The sequence below is a fragment of the Herpailurus yagouaroundi genome, unplaced genomic scaffold (assembly GCF_014898765.1).
Source record: "Herpailurus yagouaroundi ecotype Mexico unplaced genomic scaffold, PumYag 142, whole genome shotgun sequence".
Lineage (NCBI taxonomy): Eukaryota > Metazoa > Chordata > Mammalia > Carnivora > Felidae > Herpailurus > Herpailurus yagouaroundi.
This window is the reverse complement of record NW_024412397.1, coordinates 53,492,762-53,515,118: the sequence shown is the minus strand read 5'-3', so window position 1 is coordinate 53,515,118 and position 22,357 is coordinate 53,492,762. Positions and strand designations below refer to the sequence as shown.

Sequence of the window (22,357 nt, the reverse complement as noted above, 5' to 3'; positions counted from 1 at the left end):
CCCCCCCCCCCCCCCCCCCCCCCCCCCCCCCCCCCCCCCCCCGAGGGAGAGAAAGAGAATCTTAAGCAGACGGGCTCAATTCCATGACCCTGAGATCATGACCTGAGCTGAAATCAAGAGTTGGACACTTAACTAAGCCACCCAGGCACCCTGTGTGTTTCTATTTTCATTTGTCTCAAAGTATTTTTTGATTTCCTCTTTGATTTCTTTGTTTACTCATTGGTTGTTCAGTAACAGTTTTTAGTCTCCACATGTTTATGGTTTTTTTTTAGTTTTCGTCTTATAAATGATTTCTAGTTTCATACTATTGTGGTTGGAAAAGATGCTCCATGTCTTTTTAAACTTATTGAGACTTGTTTTGTGGCCTACCACATGACCTGTCCTAAAGAATGTTCCATGTGCCATTAAAAAAAAATGTGCATTCTGCAGTTTTGGGGTGAATTGTGCTGTATATATTTATTACATCCATCTGGTGTAGTGTGTTGTTTAAGGACAATATTTCCTTATTGATTTTCTATCTGGATGATGTATCCATTGATGTAAGTGGGGTATTGAAGTCCCCTATTATTATTGTATTAACGTCAATTTCTTCCTTTAGGTCTTTTTTTTTTTAATTTTTTTTTTCAACGTTTTTATTTATTTTTGGGACAGAGAGAGACAGAGCATGAACGGGGGAGGGGCAGAGAGAGAGGGAGACACAGAATCGGAAACAGGCTCCAGGCTCTGAGCCATCAGCCCAGAGCCTGACGCGGGGCTCGAACTCACGGAGCGCGAGATCGTGACCTGGCTGAAGTCGGATGCTTAACCGACTGTGCCACCCAGGCGCCCCCCTTTAGGTCTTTTAATACTTGCTTTAAATATTTAGATGGTACTATGTTGGGCTCATAAATATTTGTAACTGTTGTATCATCTTCTTGGATTGGCTCCTTTGTCATTATGTAATGCTCTTCTTTATCTTTTGTTGTAAAGTTTATTTTGTCTGATATGCGTATTGGTACTTCAGCCTTCATTTTGTTTTTATTTGCATGGAGTACCTTTTTCCATCACTTTATGTTTTTAGTCTATATGTGACTTTAGATGTGAAGTGAGTTTCTTCCAGGCAGCATATAGATGGATCTTATTTTTTTTAGCCATTAAGCTTCCCTATGTCTTTTGACTGGAACATTTTAGTCCATTTTATTTAAAGTAATTATTGATTGGTATGTAATTACTGACATCTTAATTGTTTTTTGGTTGTTTTTGTAGTTCTTCTGTGTTTCTTTGTCCTTCCTTTGGTCTCTTCCCTTGTGATTTTATGGTTTTCTTTAGAGTTATGTTTGGGTTCTTTTGTCTTTATGTTTTGTATATCTGTTGTTTCTGTTTTTGACATCATATTTTACATCTTTTTAAATTTTGTATCCCTTAACTACTTATTGTAGCTATAGTTGAGTTTAAGTTTTTAAAAAATGTTTATTTTTGAGAGAAGGAGAGTATGTGTGCATACGTGCGCATGTGCAAGTTGGGGAGGGGCAGAGAGAGAGTGAGAAAGAGGATCTGAAGCAGGGTTTGCACTGACAGCAGAGAGCCCTATGCAGGGCTCAAACTCACGAACTGTGAGATCATGACCTGAGCCAAAATCAGATGCTTAATCGGATGCTTAATCGACTGAGCCACCCAGGTGCCCAAGTTTACTTTTTTTGTCTTTATCCTAATACTAGCTTTTTAATTGGTTCATCTACTGCTGCCTTTACTATAGTTTTTGCCTTTATGAGTGAGATTTTTTTCTTTCATATATTTCCCTATTTTTAGTCATGGTACTTTATTTTCTGCTTGAAGAAGATCTTTAACATTTCTTGTAAGGCTGGTTTAGTATGAATTCCTTTAGTTTTTGCTTGTCTGGGAAACCCTTTATCTCTCTTTCAATTCTGAATGACAGCCTTGCTGGGTATTTTTGGTTGTAAGTTTTACCTTTTCAGCACTTTAAATATATCCTGGTACTCCCTCTGGCTTGCAAAGTTTTTGCTGAAAAATAAGCTGATCAGGGTGCCTGGGTGGTTCATTTGGTTTAGTGTAGTGTCTGATTCTTGATTTTTGCTCAGGTCGTGATCCCAGGGCCATGGGATCTATCCCTGCATCAGGCTCTGTACAGAGCATGGAGCCTGCTCGAGATTCTCTCTTTCTCTCAGTCCCTCTCCCCAGCTTGTGTGTGTGCTCTCTCTCTCTTTCGCTCTCTAAAGTAAAAATGAGCTGATCATCTTATGTAGTTTTCCTCATTTATTACTATTGGTTTTTTTATTGCTGCTTTCAACATTCTCTCATTAACTTTTGCTATTTTATTATTTATAATATGTCTTGTTGGAGCTCTTTGGGCCCATTTTATTAGGGGCTCTTTATGCTTTCTGCATTTGGTATGTATTTCCTTTCCCAAGTTAGGGAAGTTTTCAGGCATTATTTCTTCAAATTTTCTGGCAGTTTTCCTCTCTCTTTTCCTTCTGGGACCCATATAATGAGAATGTTTTATGCTTGTTGTTCCAGAGGGCCCTTAAAACTATCCTCCTTAAAAAAAATCTTCTTTGCCATTCTCACTGTATAATTTCAACTGTTCTCTCTTCCAGATTGCTGATTCATCCTTCTCTCTTATGTAATTTGCTTTTGGTTCTTTTTAGTGTATTTTTCATTTCAGTTATTCCTCAGCTCTGATTGGTTCTTTTTTAATATTTTCTTTCTCTTTGTTGAAGTTCTCACTGTGTTCTTCCATTTTTCTCCTGTATTTGGTGAGCATCTTTATGACCATTACTTTGAACTCTTTATCAGGTAAATTACTTATCTTCTTTTCTTTAGGTTTTTCTTTTTTTCTGGTGTTTGGAATGTATTTCTCTGTCTCATTTTGTTTGACTTTCTGTGTGTGTTTGTATGAATTAGCTAAAAGAGCTAACTTTCTTGGTATTGAAGGAGTGGCCTTGTGTAGGACTGCCTGCTGTGTAGGCAGTGTGCCTGATGACTTTGGCAGGCTGGCTAGAGCTGGAGTGGGCATGGCTTGGAGGTCCTGGGACATGTGCTGTGGCTACCTCTGTGGAAATGGTGGAGCTGGAGTGGGTGTAGGCTGGGTATGTCCTATGTGGATGTGCTATGCTGGGCTGCCTTTGTGGAATGGCTGGATTTGGCATAGGCCCATTGGGTTCTGGAGGGTGTTATGTCAGGGCTGACTTGGCAGGATGGCTGGAGCTAGGGCTGACATGGCTAGGGACCTGTGTACTGTGTGGGGGCTGTCTTTGAGGGATAGCTGGAGCTGGTGTGGGCCAGAGGTCTAGAGTGTGCTGGGGTGGCCCTAGCAAGTTGGTAGAGTACCTGGACCCTGGTCTTATTTATGGTATGAAGGTGGATGTAGAATGTAAAAATGCCTCTTAACCCCAGTGAGAGTTCCAGTGGTTTTATACCTATTTATTCAATGCTCTGGTGTGAGTAAATGTGTTTCCTTCATTTACAGTCTATTTGCCTTTTAAACTGCTATGCCTGAGAGCAGGTGAGTCAGTGTGCTGGCCTCTCATCAATACCCTTCTCTCCTCTAGGTCACCTAGTCAGGAGTGGGGTTCCTGTTTTATCCATATTTCTCCTACTTTTTCCTATTGGTCCCTTTACCATTTGTTGTGTAGAAGCTGTGTAATCAGCCCTGTCTTCTTCCAGAGGAATTGTCTCTATATAGGCCTAGATTTAGCATGTGGGAGGAGGTGAGTTCAGAGTCTTATGTTGCTATGTTGGACCCTCTTAGCAAGTTTTAATGCTTTCAGTCTGTTCTGTATTTTAGTTACAAGGGTGAGTGATCTCTTTTTTCTTTTGTTATTATATTATAAACATTAGATTGTGTGCTCTTTGAGAGAAGGGTGCTAATATAGGTTTTTAAAAACTGAGATAAAATTAACCATTTTCTCCACTTTAAAGTGTACAGTTTAGTGGTTTAATTCATTTATAGTGTTGTCCAACTATTACCTTATATTATTCTGGAATATTTCCATCACTCCCAAAAGAATCCTTGTTCTTCTCAGTTCCCCTTTTTGCCCATACACTGGCAGCCATTAATCTTCCTTCTGTCTCTATGAACCTACCTTTTGGGACATTACATGTAAATGAAATCATATAACATGTGGCCTTTGTGTCTGGCTTGCTTCATTTGATATTTGTTTTCATGTTTCATCCATGTTTTAGCATATATCAGTATTTCATTCTTTTTAATGGCTGCACAATATTCCATTGAATGGATATATCTATACTTCCATATATATCCATATATATCGAGGTAGGTAGATATATATATATATACACATACATACATACATACATACATACATACCTTAATATATTATAGGTTCAGCAGTTGGTGATGTTTGCATGATTTCCAGCTTTTGGCTGTAATGGTGCTATAAGCATTTGTATATAAGCTTTTCCATGAACACGTGTATTGAAGAATTTGGCCTTGCCCAAACAGAAGTTTGACCTTTGTCTTCAGCTTCTGGGAGGTAATCTATATTATACCTGATAGGATTATTTTTATTTTAGTGTGCTTGAGTTGGGGGGTGGGGAAGTTGGGAGACTGGTTACATAAACAGTTTTAGGGTAGGGACTGTCTACACTAGAGACAGTCTGGTGTCATTTAAGGTAGGAGCTTTGAGTCCCAATGGTATTAGTTGACCTGGAGACTGAGTTCAACCACCTGGGCAATTAGTCACTCTGTCATGCGTATGTAATGCATCTCCAGTTAAAACTCTGGACACTGAAGCTGGGGTGAACGTCCCTGGTTATTAATACTCTGTGTGCATTATCACACATTGATGCCAGGAGGGTAATGCATTCTGACTTTATGGGAAAGGATCATTGTAGGCTTTGTGTTTGGAAGCGCCCACCCCCCACCCCCCCAACCCTGCTCTGCTCTGAATTTCTTCCTTTGCCTGATTTTAATCTGTAATAAAGCATAATAACCTTTACATGAAAAACTGTAGTAAATCGTTTTCTATAACAAATTGTAATCATGATTATAATAGCTTTCAGTAAGTTCTATGAGTCATTTTGACAAATTATTGAACTTCAGAGTGGTTTTAGAAACTGCCCAAACTAGTTAGTTGTAGAAGAGAGGCAGTCTTAAGGCCTGTTCCTTCAGGCATTGTAGTTGACTAATTCCAGGCAACATGTTTTCAATTATCTTGGGTATTTACCTAGGAATAGAGTTGCTGCATCATATGGTGATTCTACCTTTAGCTCGTGAGGAACCACTGAACTATTTTTCTTTTCTTTTCTTTTTTTTTAATGTTTATTGATTTTTGAGAGAGACAGAGACAGAATGTGAGTGGGTTAGGGGCAGAGAGAGAGGGAGACACAGAATCAGAAGCAGGCTCCAGCTCTGAGTTGTCAGCACAGAGCCCAACGCAGGGCTCGAACTCATGAGCCGTGAGATCATCACCTGAGCCGAAGTCAGACACTCAACCGACTGAGCCACCCAGGAGCCCCTGAACTATTTTTCACATTGTATGTGTCATTTTCCATTTTCCATTCCTACCAGCAGTGTATGAGGGTTCCAGTTTCTCTACATTCTTAGTGACCCTTATTTTCTGTTTTTATTGTTGATGTTTGTTTTAAATTACAGCCATCCTGATGGGCATAAAGTGATGTCTTGTGGTTTTGATTTGCATTTCTCTAATGACTAATGATATTGAGCATCTTTTCATGTCCTTATTGATCATCTGTATATATTCTTTGGAGAATTGACTGTTCAGATCCTTTGCACATTTTAAAGTTATTTGTCTTTTGTTGATTTCTAAGAGTTCTTTATATATGCTGGATTCTAGGCCCTTACCTTGTATGATTTGTAAGTATTTTCTCCTATTTGCCATGTTGCCTTTTCACTTAATTTCTACTGTTTTCAAAGCACAAAGTTTTACATTTTGTGGAAGTCAAACTTAACCTTTGTTGCTTGTGCATTTGGTATTGTGTTTAAGAAACCATTGCCTTTAGGGCACCTGGGTGGCTCAGTCGTTAAGCATTTGACTCATAGTTCATGAGTTTGAGTCCCACATCGAGCCCTGCTTCAGGTGAGCTTGTGCCCTGCTTGGTGAGAGCACGAGCCCTGCTTTGGGTAAAACACGAGCTCTGGGTGAGCCCCACTTCTCTATTTCTTTCTCTGCCCCTCACTCACTTGTGCCTGCTCGCTCTCTCAAAAAAAAAAAAAAAAAAAAAAAAAAAAGAAACCAGTGCCTTAATCACGGTCACAATGATGTACACCTGTTTTCTAAGAGTTTCAGCTCTCATATTTAGGGCTTTGACCCATTTTGAGTTTAATTTTATATATGAAATCAGATAAAATCACAATTTTATTCTTTTGCATTTGGATATCCAGTTGTCCCAGCATCATTTGTTGAAAAGACTGTTCCCAATTGCTTCTCATTATTAGAGTTAAGTGTTAAATTGAAAGGAATCAAAGAGTCCAATTTTATGATATTCTTTGGTAATGTATTCCAGTTTTCTCTAAGAATTACTTAAACAAAATTTTTTTTTTAATGTTTATTCATTTTTGAGAGACAGAGAGGGACAGAGTGCGAGCAGGAGAGGGGCAGAGAGAGAGGGAGACACAGAATCCAAAGCAGGCTCTAGGCTCTGAGCTATCAGCACAGAGCCCGACACGGGGCTGACCCTACAAACTGTGAGATCATGACCTGAGCTGAAGTCAGATGCTCTAAGAATTACTTTTTAAAATATTCAGTTTAGGGACATCTGGGCTACACAGTTGGTTAAGCGGCTGACTTCGGCTCAGGTCATGATCTCGCAGTCTGTGAGTCTAGTCCCACATCTGGAGCCTGCTTCAGTTTCTGTGTCTCCCTCTCTCTCTGCCCCTCCTCAGCTTGCACTCTGTCTCTGTCTCATTCAAAAATAAATAAATGTTAACATTTAAAAAAAAATATTCAGTCTAAATTTCATTTGCTTTTTACTTTAATGAAAATTGATAGTTTTTTAGGTTATTCTTATCCTTTTTAGAAGTTTTAGAAAAGTAAAACTTTAAAAAAGTAAACTTTAAAAAAGTAAACAAGTCCTGCATTTTGGGGGGCAGCTTTTATAAATCAGAAAAATAGATTTATTCCTTTTATAATATTTTGTAATGGTTTTACACAGCATATTTTGACATTTTTTTGTTTTTTTTCTCCCATTTAGCTTATAGGTGTGTCTTTATGATCTTTTTGTAATGTTTATTGTATTGCTTCTTTCGCTTAACTTTTGATTTAAAAAATTCCAAATTTTGAGAAAATTTGAAAGAATAGTACATGAATGTCAAATTACCTTTCTTCTAGATTCATCAGTTATTAATATTGTACCACATTTGTGTGTATTTTCTCTCTCTCCATCTGTCTGCTTTTTTATCTGATGTTGCAGACATCATGCTTTCACCCACAAATTCTTTTGCATGTGTCTCCTAAAAACAAGTATATTCTCCTACATAACTATAATACCAGTATTACTCCCAATAAAGTTTAATATTGTCAAATATAATAGTATCAAATATACATTAAATACTAATATATATATATATATATATATATATATTTATCTCTTCTCAAACTATTATTTATGGCTATATTTTTCTTTTTGGTTTTCAGATTTAAGCTCTAATCGAGGATCATACATTACGTTTGGTCTTTATTTTTTTTTATTCCTTTACTGCACAACCATCTCCTGGCTTTTTTTGTTTTTTTTTCAGGTTATTGACTCTTTTTTAAGATCCCATGCCACTTTTCTGTAGATTTCCTACCATTTGGATTTGTCTGATTATTTTTTCATGATTAGATTCAGGTGAAACATTTTTTGCCTAGAATACTACCTTGGTGATAAAGATGCATATTTTAGAATTTGTTGAATAACTTCTAGGAGAATAACACTAATAAATGGAATATTTCATTCTCCACTACCCCTGGCAAATAAACCCAATTAAATAAAATTAAGACAGTCAAAGAATCTGTAGTTATTGGGAACATCAGACTTCAAATTTTTGACTTGATGTTTTTCACACTGTGGCAAACTTAGTTTTTAATTAAAAAAAAAAATTTTTTTTTAACATTTATTTATTTTTGAGATATAGCGGCAGAGCATGAGCAGGGGAGGGGGAGAGAGAGACACACACACACACAGAATCCGAAGGAGGCTCCAGGCTCTGAGCTGTTTGTTAGCGCAGAGCCCGATGCGGGGCCTGAACTCATGAACTGTGAGACCATGACCTGAGCCGAAATCGGATGCTCAACTGACTGAGCCACCCAAGAGCCCCAAGCTTTTAATTTTTTAAATTAATTAAAAAAATTTTTTTTGAAAGAGCAAGGGGCAGAGAGAAAGAATTCCAGGAGAGGTAGAGGGAGAGTGAGAGAGAGAGAGAGAGACAGAGAGGGAGAGAGAGAGAGAGAGGGAGAAGTGGGGCTCACCCAAAGCGGGGCTCGAGCTCACAAACTGTGTGTGAGATCATGATCTGAGCCAAAGTCAGATGCTTAATGACTGGGCCACCTAGGCTGCCCTTAGTTTTTTTTTTTAAATTATCACTTTGATTATATGAAATGCTAGCCTACTGGAAGAGCACTGGTCTGGATGGCAGAAAACTTGGGTGCAGGAGATCTGAATTATTTTACTTATTTGTTTAAGAAAATACTTATTGATCACTTCCTTATATCATACAGTTGCTGTGTATGAGAGTTGGATTCCAATATTGATTGCATTTGGCCTTTAGGATGTCATTTACTTTTTCTAGAACAGGTATAATAGTAGAAGCCTATTATAGTCCATTGAGGAATAACATAAAAGAAAGTAGAAAGACTAAATGCATACTAGTCCTTAGGTTAGGTGTAGACATTAGAAGACTGAATTGAGGGAATTGTCTTTTTTCTCTTCCACTACCTCCTTCCCCTCTTTCTCTCTTCTTTTCTTCCTTTAATATTGAGGTTGATGGTAAGGAACTACTAGTGAGGTTGAAATACAAAGGAGAGGAATAATTAGCATTATAAGATAGTAGAAAATGGGAATAAGAGAACACAGCTGGACTGATAAGCTTTAAATAGGTGAAGCCATACCATTTCATTTAAGAGGAAATGTATAGAAATAAGTGAAGGTATATAAGAAGAGAGGGTTAGGAAATTGAAGGAGTCTGTTGGCTTTTATTTTTACTGATAATATCAGTTAACTTCATCTGCTAATAGTGAATTTGGGCAAGAGATTTGAAAAGAGATGAGGGTTTGTAGTTGACCAAGAATAAATAAAAGAATTGATTAGTAGTTTTAGTAGTTTTGAGAGCCTCAGAATGGGTTTAATTGAGCCAATTCTTCACTTCTGCGTTTTTCACCATCAGATTTTCCCCATATGAAGAAATAGAAGTGAATTGTGTGGAAGTTGATTTGAAGATTGGAGGTTTGAAGGAGCTGTGGGGTGAAGGATAAAGAGGGGATGGGAATTTAGGGTGCTAATGAGAGGACAGTGAAATGATTGATGATTGCTAGTCTGTGGAGAAGAGGAGCATGTGGTCAGGAAGAAATGATAGACTCAGTAAAAGTAGAGGGATGGGTCATGGGATGCTTTGGTAAGGTTAAAGAATAGGTAAGATATAGGTATTTACTGCCAGAGATTGGTGTTTAGTTTGAGATGGAATTAAGTATGAGTGATGCCAAGGTCCAGGTTGGGGTCACTGGGAATGGAATATTGAGATGAATGTAATTGTGTTTGTTTACGGGAAGATTAGGCAAGGTGTGCACATTATATAAATTGTGTCTTGAAATTGCCCAGGATAATGGCAAGATTTGTGTTGGTAAGGGAGAAGGTTCTTAGAGCTTAAGGCTTCATCGATTATGGGGAGTGCGGAAGAAATGGGTTTGATAGAACATTACAGTCTAGCATAGCTGGATGGCATGTCCCTCAAGGAGAAGTGGATTTTATGCAGATGGAGGAGTATAGCCTAGAAGCAGCAATAAGAGAGCTAGGAGAATATTGACCCTTCTCTCTTTCTGGTGTGTATTGAGTGTTAGAGAAAGGGCCACATTCTTTAAATTGGATATTATAGAGCAAGTAGTTTTAGCAAGAGAAATCAAAGTTTGTACTGTTAATGATTCAGAGGTGCAAGACTATATAGAATATTTAAAAAATGAAAGTATGAAGGTTTCAGAGAGCCCAGTAGAATTGATTGGGAATAAAAAAGAAGCAGGATGATAGACTGAGGGTTGGTGGTTTCAAGACTCACTGTGATAGGGTCCCTGTATATTGTAGGATTAGGAAAAACAAGCAATGATGTTTGTTTAATTTTGAATGGGAGAAAAGCATATTAGTGAAATTACTGAAATGTAATACAGTTAAAAATGATAAATACAGCCTGGCAATTTTTCACTGTTAAAAATGAAAATGGGTTAATTCCAATTTGCATGTAATAGTATGTCCACTGGGTGTCACTGTGGCCTCATATTTAGTTATATAAATAACCTGCTATAAGAGCTCTGTGTTTGTGGAGTCAGTATTATATGGGTCTTTTCTCTGCTTATTCTTCCTTTTTGCAGTGAATTTTGCTAATATTTTTTTTTCTGTTTATTTGTAGGTACAGTTATTTATCACCACTGCAAATAAAGGAGATACTTATCCCTAAACTGGCTGCTCCAAACTGCCTTGTTATTACTTGGGTGACCAATAGACAGAAGCACCTGCGTTTTGTAAAGGAAGAACTTTATCCTTCTTGGTCTGTTGAGGTAGTCGCTGAATGGCACTGGGTAAAAGTAAGTTCAGAAATTAACTTATTATTATATAGCGTGCCATGTAAGTCACATAACTTACACATAAATGTAGCATGTAATTTTTAATGCTTAGCATGTTACTGCTCTACTCCTTTAACACGGTCTAATTAAAACTTTTACTTTGATACTTTTTTTTTTTTTTTTTTTTTTTTACTAAATACTTTTATTTTCTTATTCTCGGAGGCTTTTTGCTTATTTGTTCTGTGTCTTTTTATAGTAGAGTCCCAACGTGCTGGCCTTAGGAAGTCACTCAGGGAGATATCAGGATGACATTTTATTTTTTATTTTTTAAAAATTTTTTTTTTTTTCAACGTTTATTTATTTTTGGGACAGAGAGAGACAGAGCATGAACGGGGGAGGGGCAGAGAGAGAGGGAGACACAGAATCGGAAACAGGCTCCAGGCTCTGAGCCATCAGCCCAGAGCCTGACGCGGGGCTCGAACTCACAGACCGTGAGATCGTGACCTGGCTGAAGTCGGACGCTTAACCGACTGCGCCACCCAGGCGCCCCTCAGGATGACATTTTAAAAAGCTCTGATGTCTGTAGTTTAAAAACAACAAACAAAAACTTTGGAAAATCTGTTTAGCACTAAACATAGAAATAGTCTTACCCTTCATTTTCTTCCTCTTTTCACATCCACAATTTCAGTCACCGTTTGCAACTTCTTTCCTTCTTTTTTTTTTTTTCTTTTTCTTTTTTCTTTTGTTGCTGGGGATGGGAGAGAGAATACCCAAGTAACTCAGCATGGAAGAGGTGGAAAGAACCAAGAACCTTACATACTTTGAATTTTAACATAGGTCCTCAGTGCCTATGTGCTGCTATGCCTATTTTTGAAAGAAATGATTCCAACTCTTGGATTGGTTGACTGGTCTTTAATATCTCTGCTTGCTGTAAAAATAAAAAAATACAGAAAAATAAGGCATCAGTTCAGAGCCCGTTGGACATCTTTTTAAAGATTATTGTCTACTTAGATGAATCCTGCAAAAGCACTCCTATATTTTAAAAAGATAAGCCAACTTGTCAATTGAATGTTTAATATTTATATAGCTGATATATTCATTTTAGACAGGAGAGTTCTATGTTTATGTTCTTCCTATGTATTTTGTAGTCTACTGGTATATCTTCTTTTATTTTTTAAAGTTTATTTATTTATTTTGAGAGAGAGAGAGAGCATGAGTAGGAGAGGGGCAGAGAGGGAGAAAGAGAATCCCAAGCAGGCTCTGTGCTGTCAGTGCAGAGCCTGACATGGGGCTTGATCCCACGAACCGTGAGATCATGACCTGAGCCAAGATCAAGAGTTGGGACCCTTGACCAACTGAGCCACTAAAGGCTCTTCTGGTATATCTTCTAAAAGCTGTGTATATTGTTTATTTGCACCTATTTTAATGGACTTGGAAAAAAAACATTAATAGTTGTATCTGTGCTTTCATGTTGTACCCTGGGCTAAGCTTTGGTTGATTTGGTTGATGTGGACATTGACAGGAATATAAAACCCATTCTACCTTGTACATTATTACAGGTTTTTTATTGTCAGAAACTGGGGCCAAAGTCAGGGAAAAGGTACCTTCTGAAATCAAAACCAATAAAATGTTAGCACATAAAAGCTAAGATTATTTATTTGTAGTAGTAATCAGTTCTGAGAGATGATATGATAAGCCTAGAGTTTAAGACAAAATTGCAGTAAGTGATATGAAACACTATTAGGTAACTATATGTACTGTTATAACAGAAGGAGTAATTTGCATGGAATATAGAAGATATCCAAAGAATAAGAACTTGTCTGTATTTGTACAGCACTATGTGAAAGAGATCTATCTCTTATGGGTCCTAGAGGTGATAAAAGGACTTTACCGATTTGGCTTTTTAGGTATCTTGATGTTGAGTAAAGTGTTCCATAGATAATAGATATGAATATTCTGATAGTGAAAATATGTATTTCAATGGTTAATAAATAGATATTGTTATTATAAATAGTGTTTTCAGTTTGATTAGCTTAAGTGAGTCTTTGAGAGTATAATAACTCCAGGTGAAATGGTAAAATTGAATTTCTGGATTTATAATGCCAAGGGATTAGACTAAGTATTGTCTATTTTATCAATCCCTGAGTTGTTTTATTACTAATTCTCGCTCTGACAATGTTTATGACACTATTTTCTATGAAGGAATATACTTTATTGTAATCTACTTATTTATATTATCAGTAATCAGTAAATGTTATTTGAGTGAATAAATGAATTAATGATGACATGGCTTCCAGGAATAAATTTTAATGAAAAGTAGATTTTTATGTGTAAAGTGATATTTAAAATATTTTAGTCCCTTATAGTTGCTCTGTCTAATGTGATAGTCACTAACCATATGTGGCTCTTCAGCACGTGAATTATGGCTGTTCAAAATTGAATTGATGCTAAGTGTAAAATGTACATTGGATTTCAAAGGCAGTATGAAAGAAAAAATGTGATATACCTCAGTAACTTTTTGAATTGATTACATATTAAAATAATATTTTGGATATGTGAAATTAAGCTAAATATGTAATTAAAATTATTTTTACCACATGCTTCCAACTTTTTTTTTAATGTTTATTTATTTTGATAGAGTGTGTGCATGTGCGCACTAGGGAGGGGCAGAGAGAGAGGGAGGGAGAGAGAATCTCAAGCACGCTCAGCGCTGTCAGTTCAGAGCTGAAGTGGGGCTTGAACTCATGAACCATGAGATCATGACCTGAGCTGAAATCAAAAGCCGGACACAACCGATTGAGCCACCTAGGCGCCCCAACTTCTCACGTTTTTAATGTTGCTAGTAGAAAATTTAAATTACAAATGCGGTTTGTATTTGTGGTTTACATTATATTTTTATTAACACTAGCCTAGAGGTTTAATAATTTTTTCTTTGGTGGAAATTGTATAGTGATAGATAAAAAGCCAGACTCTTTCCTGGGTATTTACAGATGTATGGTTTAATTTTGTTTTGTTTTTTTGACTCCTCCTATCAGATCACCAATTCAGGAGAGTTTGTGTTCCCATTAGATTCTCCACACAAAAAGCCTTATGAAGGTCTTGTACTGGGGAGAGTTCGAGAAAAAACTGCTGTACCATTAAGGTAGGAAAGATGATTTTTCAAAACTGTATAAATGTATACAATTATACATTTTATAAAATTAATGGCATAATGATCATTGATTTTCCTTAAATTTTTACATTTTTGAAAATCTGAAAATGGCCCAGACCAGAAAAGTATGAATGGTATGGCACATGAAATTTTATATTATCCTTTGTTTTATATAGTGTGTAATTGCCATTATTGAAGAAAAGGAAATTATCACTAATGTCTCAATACTTAAATTGTTGATTTTGATTATTTTTTCTATTCTTGAATTTATTTTTAAATTCAGATAGTATTTGAAAAGTAAAAAAAAAATCAAGGCAACTGTGGCTTATATATGAAAAATTGTCCTTTAAAGTATAATTTACATTGTTGTTTTGTTTTAATTAGGAATGCAGATGTAAAAGTGCTTCCTATTCCAGATCACAAGTTAATTGTCAGTGTGCCCTGTACTCTTCACTCACATAAGCCACCGCTTGCTGGTATGTTTTTATAAAATAGAATTGTTATGACTTCTGTCAAATTGAGAAAAGGATTAAATTTAGTATTTGGTGTAGACATTTGGAAATTAAATCAGATGTTTATTTTTATTAGTTCTCTAAAATTTTATAGAAGAATTTATGAATAGTATTTTTTGTTTTTATTTTGCTGCAAAAGCTTTATTGTTTTCATTTGGTCCATGACTTGAGAGGGGGCTCCATGATGGTTAAAGAGCTGCCTAGTGGCTGCAGGGAGAAGTGCAGGCAGAAGCTCTGACATCAGGGGGTGTGGAGGGGTCCCTCAAAGGCTGCTGGGCTCCAGAGGCTCCTAATTGTGCTTGAGGGTGAGCCTTTCAAAGAGATACTTGGCCTTGCCCAGCCCAGCTGGCGGCCATCCAGCCTATGGAGGTTAGTTAGGTGGTTACCCAACTTCTTGATGAATTTTACCTCCTCATGTGGAAGTGGCTCTCTGGGAAGTTACAGAGATGGGGATTTGTGTACACAGAGCCCAGAGCATGCATATCTAGAAGGGCCTGGTTCAGGTTCTTCTTCAGGGCCATGACAACTTCCATGGCAATGAGGGCTTTGCCTCACTCATCCTGGGAGGGTTTCTTCATGCTTTGGCAGATGGCACAGCTGCTGCACTGGTTTTGCATCTTCCAAGAGATGCTTGGCCAACTTGTGGAAGAAGTGCCCAGGCCCTCCAAAGTCATATTGTCACAGTCAAAATAGAAGCCCTGAGAGGTAGGTGTAGGAGGCCCACAGATCCAGGTTGATCAGGTGGTTGACACCTCAGTAGAATAATTCTGACAAATCTGGGAGCTCATTGTTGGTCAGCAATAAGGAGCTAACCACAAAAAAAGGTGTTGGCTGGTCCTAGAGGTTGTGCCTGGTAAGAAGGTTGGAAAGTAGTTAGAAGGTGGTCAGAGACTGGTTCCATCTAAAGACTGTTGAATAAGATTATGAACTGTTGATGCGCCGCATAGGTTCATTTTATTTCACCTCTGCTTTTCCCCTTAATACCATTTATTTAGGTTCCCCTTGGTTGTTACTGCCCCACTGTCCTTGATAGACTGATGGGGCATCTGAGGACTGTAGTTCTACTAGTGGCTTTATTTTACTATGAGGGCTCTGTCCCTAGCTTGTTCTGAAATCAGGTGCTTAGAATAGCAGTCAGAGACATGGTTAGAATCCCCTTGATACTTGGTAGAGACTCAGTTTTATGTTGAGGTAGTGTTGCTATTCTGAACCTCCGGAAAGGTAATTGCTGCAGGCTACGGTTCTTACTAGTCTTAATGCGTTGGTGTAATGTTCATCATTCAGCGAAACTAAGCACCAAGGAATAGTGGAAAGGTTTGGATTTGGAGATTGACTAACATGAGTTTGAATCCTGACTCTGCTACTATATGTTACTCTAACATGTTCTACCTGAAAGTCCTCATTTAAAGAGAGACTAATGGTATTTAATCTTTTAGAGTTGTGAGGATTGATTATAATGTATTTGAAATTCTGTAGCATATAGTGGAAGGTTAGTGTATGCTAAATTTTTCAAGTGATAGTTTAAAAAAATAGAATTGTAAGTTCATGAGAGACACCAAATTTGATATGAGTTATCTATTAAAAATTTTCTTTAGGAATATCTATTGTATTGATTTTGTGATCCTCACTTAAAAAACCAAAAACTTTCAAGATGCTGCTCAGGAAAACTATAAGGTTCCCAACCTATCATATTACTTTGTAGAATATGGGATAGAGCTAGAATACATAGGAAAGTGAATATAAATTCCCAAGGTAATTTATATTGATAACACTTAGAATTTCTTTTATCTTAAATTGCTTATACAGAAGAGTCTTGTAGTGTTGTAGTGTTGCTTAATTTGAAAAATATTCAGATGTTTACCTGATGATCCATTCTTTGACTTAGAGAAATGCTGAATGAGTAATTGTCTTTAAGCCGTGTACTATTGTAGACTCTTTTTTTTTTAATTTTTTCAACGTTTTTATTTATTTTTGGGATAGAGAGAGACAGAGCATGAACGGGGGAGGGGCAGAGAGAGAGGGAGACACAGAATCGGAAACAGGCTCCAGGCTCTGAGCCATCAGCCCAGAGCCTGACGCGGGGCTCGAACTCACGGACCGCGAGATCGTGACCTGGCTGAAGTCAGATGCTTAACCGACTGCGCCACCCAGGCGCCCCTATCGTAGACTCTTTAATGCATTAAATATGTGACTTAAATGAAAAGTGAGATTGTACTGTTCTTTGAGAAGAAAATAATGGTTGGCACCAGTTATATTTGATGGAGGAAATCTAACTTGTATTCTTTTCATTTGAATTTTATCAGTTAAGTATCAAAGAATAATTTAGTGTTTTTCTTAGGGATTTTTTTTTTTTTTTTTTTAGTTTTTATTTATTTAAGTAATCTCTACACCCAGAATGGGGCTCGAACTTATGACCCTGAGATCGAGAGTTGCATGCTGCTCCTACTGAGCCAGCCAGGCGCCCCAGGGCTTATGTTTTTACTTTTAAAAATCTAAATGCTAAGACCTAAACTTTCATGCCAAAATTATAGTTAAAATATTCATCAATTCCTTTTATATAGAATAAAATAATGTCTAAGTATTAGTGTTAAGAAGCAAGGTTTTAAAATAGTAAGTAAAAATTAGTCTTTTATTAATGCTAATAAAAACTAGTCTTATAGCCTGTGTATGAAGTGTAGTTCTGCCATATTCCCAGTAGAGAGCAGCACAAACATATTTTTAGGATTTGGAACATTTTGAAAAGAAAGATTTTTGGGGGGGAAAAATCTACATGAATTGATATATGTAATCCTTATGTTTTAGTTAGGTAGTGGTAGACAAGAAGTATTTGTAATTCTGTATTTTTGAATTCATGTTACTATGTCTAGCAAGTGCACGTACAGACGTACAGAGCCATACAAACTAAAGCCACCAAAAAACAACTTTCAGATTTCTGACTGTAATTTACTCTGAAATCATAACTCTGGGATTTGGGATACTACATGTCCTATATATATGCTTAGAACTTACATGTAAAGGTTCTTCAACTGTTTTGTGCAAATTTGTAAAATGAAATTTTCTTTTACTTCTAGAAACACTAAGATTTTTAAAAATTTTTAATTGATTTCTACTGCTAACTATAAAAAATGTTTTAAAAGATACATATATAAGTCATAAATAGCTATAACTTATCACATAACCTTATAAATGTTTATTAAATTTAAAGATTTAAGGTGGGAAAATTATGAAAGTATTTGAATCAAAATTGGTTTTCATATTTTACCTTAGAGGAATCTCTACTCCCTTTTACTACTTTATTCACTAACAGTTTCTGTCTGAAGAGTAAAACACAGTTTGATGAGGTTTTGTGCACAGGTGTTCGAGCTGCTTCTCCGCCCCTGCCCCCCACGGCCCTGCCCCTTTGCTCCTAGAGCAAAAGAGGAATGACTGGCTATGTACGGATTATTTCCTCTTCTGTGGTTAGTAGCATGTTTTACTAATGTCCAATGTTATGTAATTATCTTAAGTATGTGTATATATCATATTCATACTTAAATTTATACATTGGAATTTACTTTTTAAAAATAGAGATATAATTGACATATAATATTAATTTCAGATATACAACACAATGTCTCGTGTATGTATATATTGAGAAATAGTCACTGATCACAAGTCTAGTTAACATCCATTACCACACACAGTTATAAAATATTTTTCCTTGTGGTTAGAACTTCTAAGACCTCGAGTTTACTTTTAAATTGATACTTAAGATTAGAAAAGAAAACATTTTCATTAATTTGCTCTCATTTCTTTTGCTTTGTTTTGAAATGTGGTTAACATTTTAAAAACATTGCTCCTTGATTTTCTAGTTTTCTCAACCAGAAAAAAAAAACACATGCAGAAATGTGTTACCTTGGGAAAGTAGGAAGTAGTAAATGGGTTTAGGTTTTATGTACTGTATTTGTCAACTCCAAGTAATGGCCATCGTTTTCTACTAGCTTGTGTGCTCTTAGAAAACATGGATAACTGTTTCCTTTGTTAAATTCCATAGCACTAATTATAGTGAGTGCTCAGAATAGTAAACAATTTTGACTGTCTGACTCCAGTTTAGACTCCAGATTAAGGGTCTAAAATAGAGTTGCTAACATCTTTGTGCCTAAAAACTGAAAAACTGAACAAATAAGCAAAAACAAACAAAATCTTCCTTCACTATAACCTTAGATGACAGTAAAAGTGAATTGAGGTTGGTAAGGCATTGAATTCATGAGGAAAAAATAGAAATGTGATATAGGTTTATTGTCCTCTAAGACTCTGGGGAAATTTTCTTTCAGGCTTAATAACATTTAGTTATAATTATACACTTAAAAAAGAACTAGAAGTCTCATGTTGGCATCTCCTAAAAACTATCAAAGCCCAAATTTGAGTTCAGTTGGGTTATAGACAATGAATACTTCATAAATTCCTTGATTTTTGGTGAATAATACCAATGCTTTTAAACAAATAAACCGTTATTTTGCTGTGAGAGCAACTGGAGAACATTATGAAACATGTTTTTAAATATATTTTCTTTCTTTCTTTCTTTAAAAAATTTTTTTAATATAATTTATTGTCAAATTGGTTTCCATACAACACCCAGTGTTCATCCCAAGTGCCTTCCTCAATGCCTATCACCCACTTTCACCTCTCCTCCACCCCCATCAACTCTCAGTTTGTTCTCACTATTTAAGAGTCTCTTATGGTTTGCCTCCCTCCCTCTCTGTAACTTTAAATACATTTTCTTTTAAATTTTACCTATATCAAGTACTCCTAAGGAATACTTATCATTCCTAAAGGGAATTTGATAGATTTCTTCTAAGCTCAATCTTGTATAGCAGTTAAGAACTATATTTAGAAAATACTCTTCTGCTGACTTTTCATCCCTCAATTATTATTTTCATACCCAGTTCCTGTAATGTTAATATAGCTAACCAGAACATGATCAAGGTTAAATTGATTTAAATATTGTCATCCAAATGAACATGTACTTTAAAAAAAGGCTTCTATGGTATATTCTTTCTGTCACTGTATATCATAGCATTTAGTCACCATATATATGATGTACTTTTTTTCTCAAAAATAAAGTTTTCAGTAGTTATTAATACATATATACATTAAATAAAAAATACTTATCTGTGGAAATAGTATGGTGAAATTTTAGGTAAAAAGGGTCTATAATTTGGAAATGAGGGAATGTACTATATCCAGTTATAGCTAAGAGGATATTGTTATATTTGTTAGTTATGTGTTCTCAATATTTTTATTGATGCCTAATTTTTCATTTACTGCTCTTTTGCTAGTATATATGCTTGCAGACACTTATATTTCTATCTCAGTTTTTTAAGTGAATTGTTTTTGTATTGTTCCTATACACTTATTTTTCATGCGTGGATTACATTTATTAAAAAATTAAGTTAGTACTCAGGAGATGTGTCAGTATTGGAAAATTGAAAAGTCACCTGTGTGGGTGTTAAAATCCTTATTTCTCATCTACAAATGAAACCTGATAAATTAGGACTTCTCAAAGTTCTGATGGTATTATCCCCAATCTCAGGAGTGCTCATTTCAAATGATTTCTAACTATAAATAGTAAAGCCTGTGATGAAATCCTTGAAATTAATTAGCTATCCTCCTCCCCACCCCTTTTTTAAAAGGAAACATCCCTGTTCTTTGCTTTTAACTGCTAAAAGGAAATTGATTCCTTTCTTAATAACAATTTTTATGTTTTTTTTCTCTTTTTTGGACAGAGGTTCTAAAAGACTATGTCAAGCCAGATGGGGAATGTTTGGAATTGTTTGCTCGAAATTTACAGCCGGGTTGGACTAGTTGGGGCAATGAAGTTCTCAAATTTCAACACATGGATTATTTTGTTGCTCTGGAGTCTAGAAGCTGACTGTGGTCTTAAAGTTGTGATTTTCTTCAGTTTTTCCCCACCCCTTCTTCCTTCATTCTAACTGATTGTTCCTTTTCTTACCAACCAGTATGCTTAGAAATGTAAACAGGACTTGGTTTTTCTGCAAAAGACCATAAGTGACTAGTCTTTATGTAATTTTGAGATGAATTTACTTCAGTTGCATTAGTATTCCCCATTATTCCAGATTCACTGTAAATAAAAAGGCAAGCAGTTAGAAAAATGACAAGACTTTGTTATTGAAAAAGTTCAGAAAGCATGCACTGTGGACCAGAGGTCATAATTCTGCCCATGGATATGTTTTGTTTGGCCCTATGGTGGTGTAAAAAAAATTTAAACCACCATTCTAAAAAATGAGGGAATTTCACATAAAGTCTAGATTTCTGCTTTTCTTTAAACATCAGAAGCTCTGGCTGCACTGTGGTCTGTATTCTTTCCTGGCATCAGTAAGTAGGAACCACTGGTAGCAGCTCACTTGGGAAGGGACCTGTGTTTTGCAGTTTACTATAGTTAACACTTGCTCCGTGCTACTCACTTGTGTTGTCTACTTGGCCCCTGTGCAACCTAAACTTATGACCTTCGGTATACTGTTACATTCTGGAAAAAATACTGAAAGACCTAACAAGTCATCATTGTGTTGTGTTTATGAAACATTTTAGAGGGTTTTAAATTGCATTCAAGGTCACTTTTCAAGTGCTTCATAGTTTTGCTTTGTTTTCTAGAAGAATATTTAAGAAATATTTCTTATAAAAATGTCAGAAAATAAACAGTGCTAATGATTTAAAAGATATTATTTACAGATTTTCCACAAATATTTCTTTACTAAGTAAAATATTTTTACTGAAATGATTCTTTGAAAGGCATGCTGATTTATTATGTATAATATTTTTTCAAATTGAGATATAATTTCACATAAAATTCTCCAGTTTTTAGTATAGCGTTCGATGGGTTTAGAAAATGTATATACAGTTGTCTATCTACCACCATAGTCATAATATAGAACATTTTCTTCACCTCCAAAACTCATGTGTCCAATTACAGTCATTCCCTTCCTCCCACCCCTGGCCCTTGGTAAACAATGATTTGTTTTCTACCATTAGTTTTGCTTTTTTAGAATTTCATGTAAACAGAATCATAGAACATGTAATCTTTTGTGTCTGGCTTCTTTCCCTTAGCATTTTGACAAAAGTATTTATACAATTTACAGCTTTTTTATAAATATTTATCTGCTAAGTAAAATGTTAGATTGAAATGATTATATGACAAAATTAATTCATTTACTGATTTTGCCAAAGAGAAGTGTTATTTTTGAAGTTTGTTCATTCTTTGAGTGTGTGAATATGGTAATATAGGCTGAACTTTGTATTTATAGGGATACTCTAACTTGTTACAGAAATGGAAAAAGGTATTAAACTCGAAGCAAACCTCATTTGAAACTCTTTCCAGCTTCTTGTAGTATTTATAGATTTTATATAGTTTGTGGAAACATTTTATCCTCACCAAGTTTTTGGACTTTTATTTTTGCATCACAGATCCTGATACTTGAGAGAAAAAGAGAATTTTTATTCACTGAGTCTGGTATTCAAAACACAGAAGTTTGTTTTTTTTGTTTTTTTAAGAAACAGTGGTTCTAGTCTTACCTCTGCTCCTAAGGTATACACACTCTGGGCCTTGTTTGTAATTCCTGTTTAAGTGTTGGGCTCTTTTTTGAACAAAGGATGATTCTGGAAAACGGAACAGTCATATGCCATGTGGGAACAAAAAGGCCAGACTAAGATTAACCTTTGACTTCATTACCAGAGTGTAGCCAACTGACCTAATGAACTTTATTATCAAATTTATTTAATAAGATATTTTCATTCAGAGATTTTTATATTACCTTTAAAACTTCTTAGGATTTTCTTTTCTATCATATTTTTTTACAGACTTAAAATCTTTTAGGATGCTTGGAAATGCTCAGGCAAAGGGATAGACCCTATTACTCAGCCTTTATTTGTATCCTCTAGTCAAAGTTTGACTTAGTTTCTTTCAGTTTCTT

General features: G+C 35.8%; 1 protein-coding gene across 2 annotated transcripts in view; it reads left to right on the top strand.

Moving 5' to 3' along the window:
* METTL4 (methyltransferase 4, N6-adenosine) overlaps nt 1–21,748 on the top strand; it is a 58,458-nt gene extending 36,710 nt beyond the window's left edge. For both annotated transcript variants that reach the window (XM_040479282.1, XM_040479283.1), the window contains exons 6-9: nt 10,574–10,748; nt 13,763–13,869; nt 14,263–14,354; nt 20,156–21,748. In XM_040479282.1, the coding sequence (XP_040335216.1) occupies nt 10,574–10,748; nt 13,763–13,869; nt 14,263–14,354; nt 20,156–20,301 (520 nt within the window). In that variant the 3' untranslated portion in view covers nt 20,302–21,748. The remainder of the gene's footprint in view (nt 1–10,573; nt 10,749–13,762; nt 13,870–14,262; nt 14,355–20,155) is intronic.
* Nucleotides 21,749–22,357: the final 609 nt, after the last annotated feature.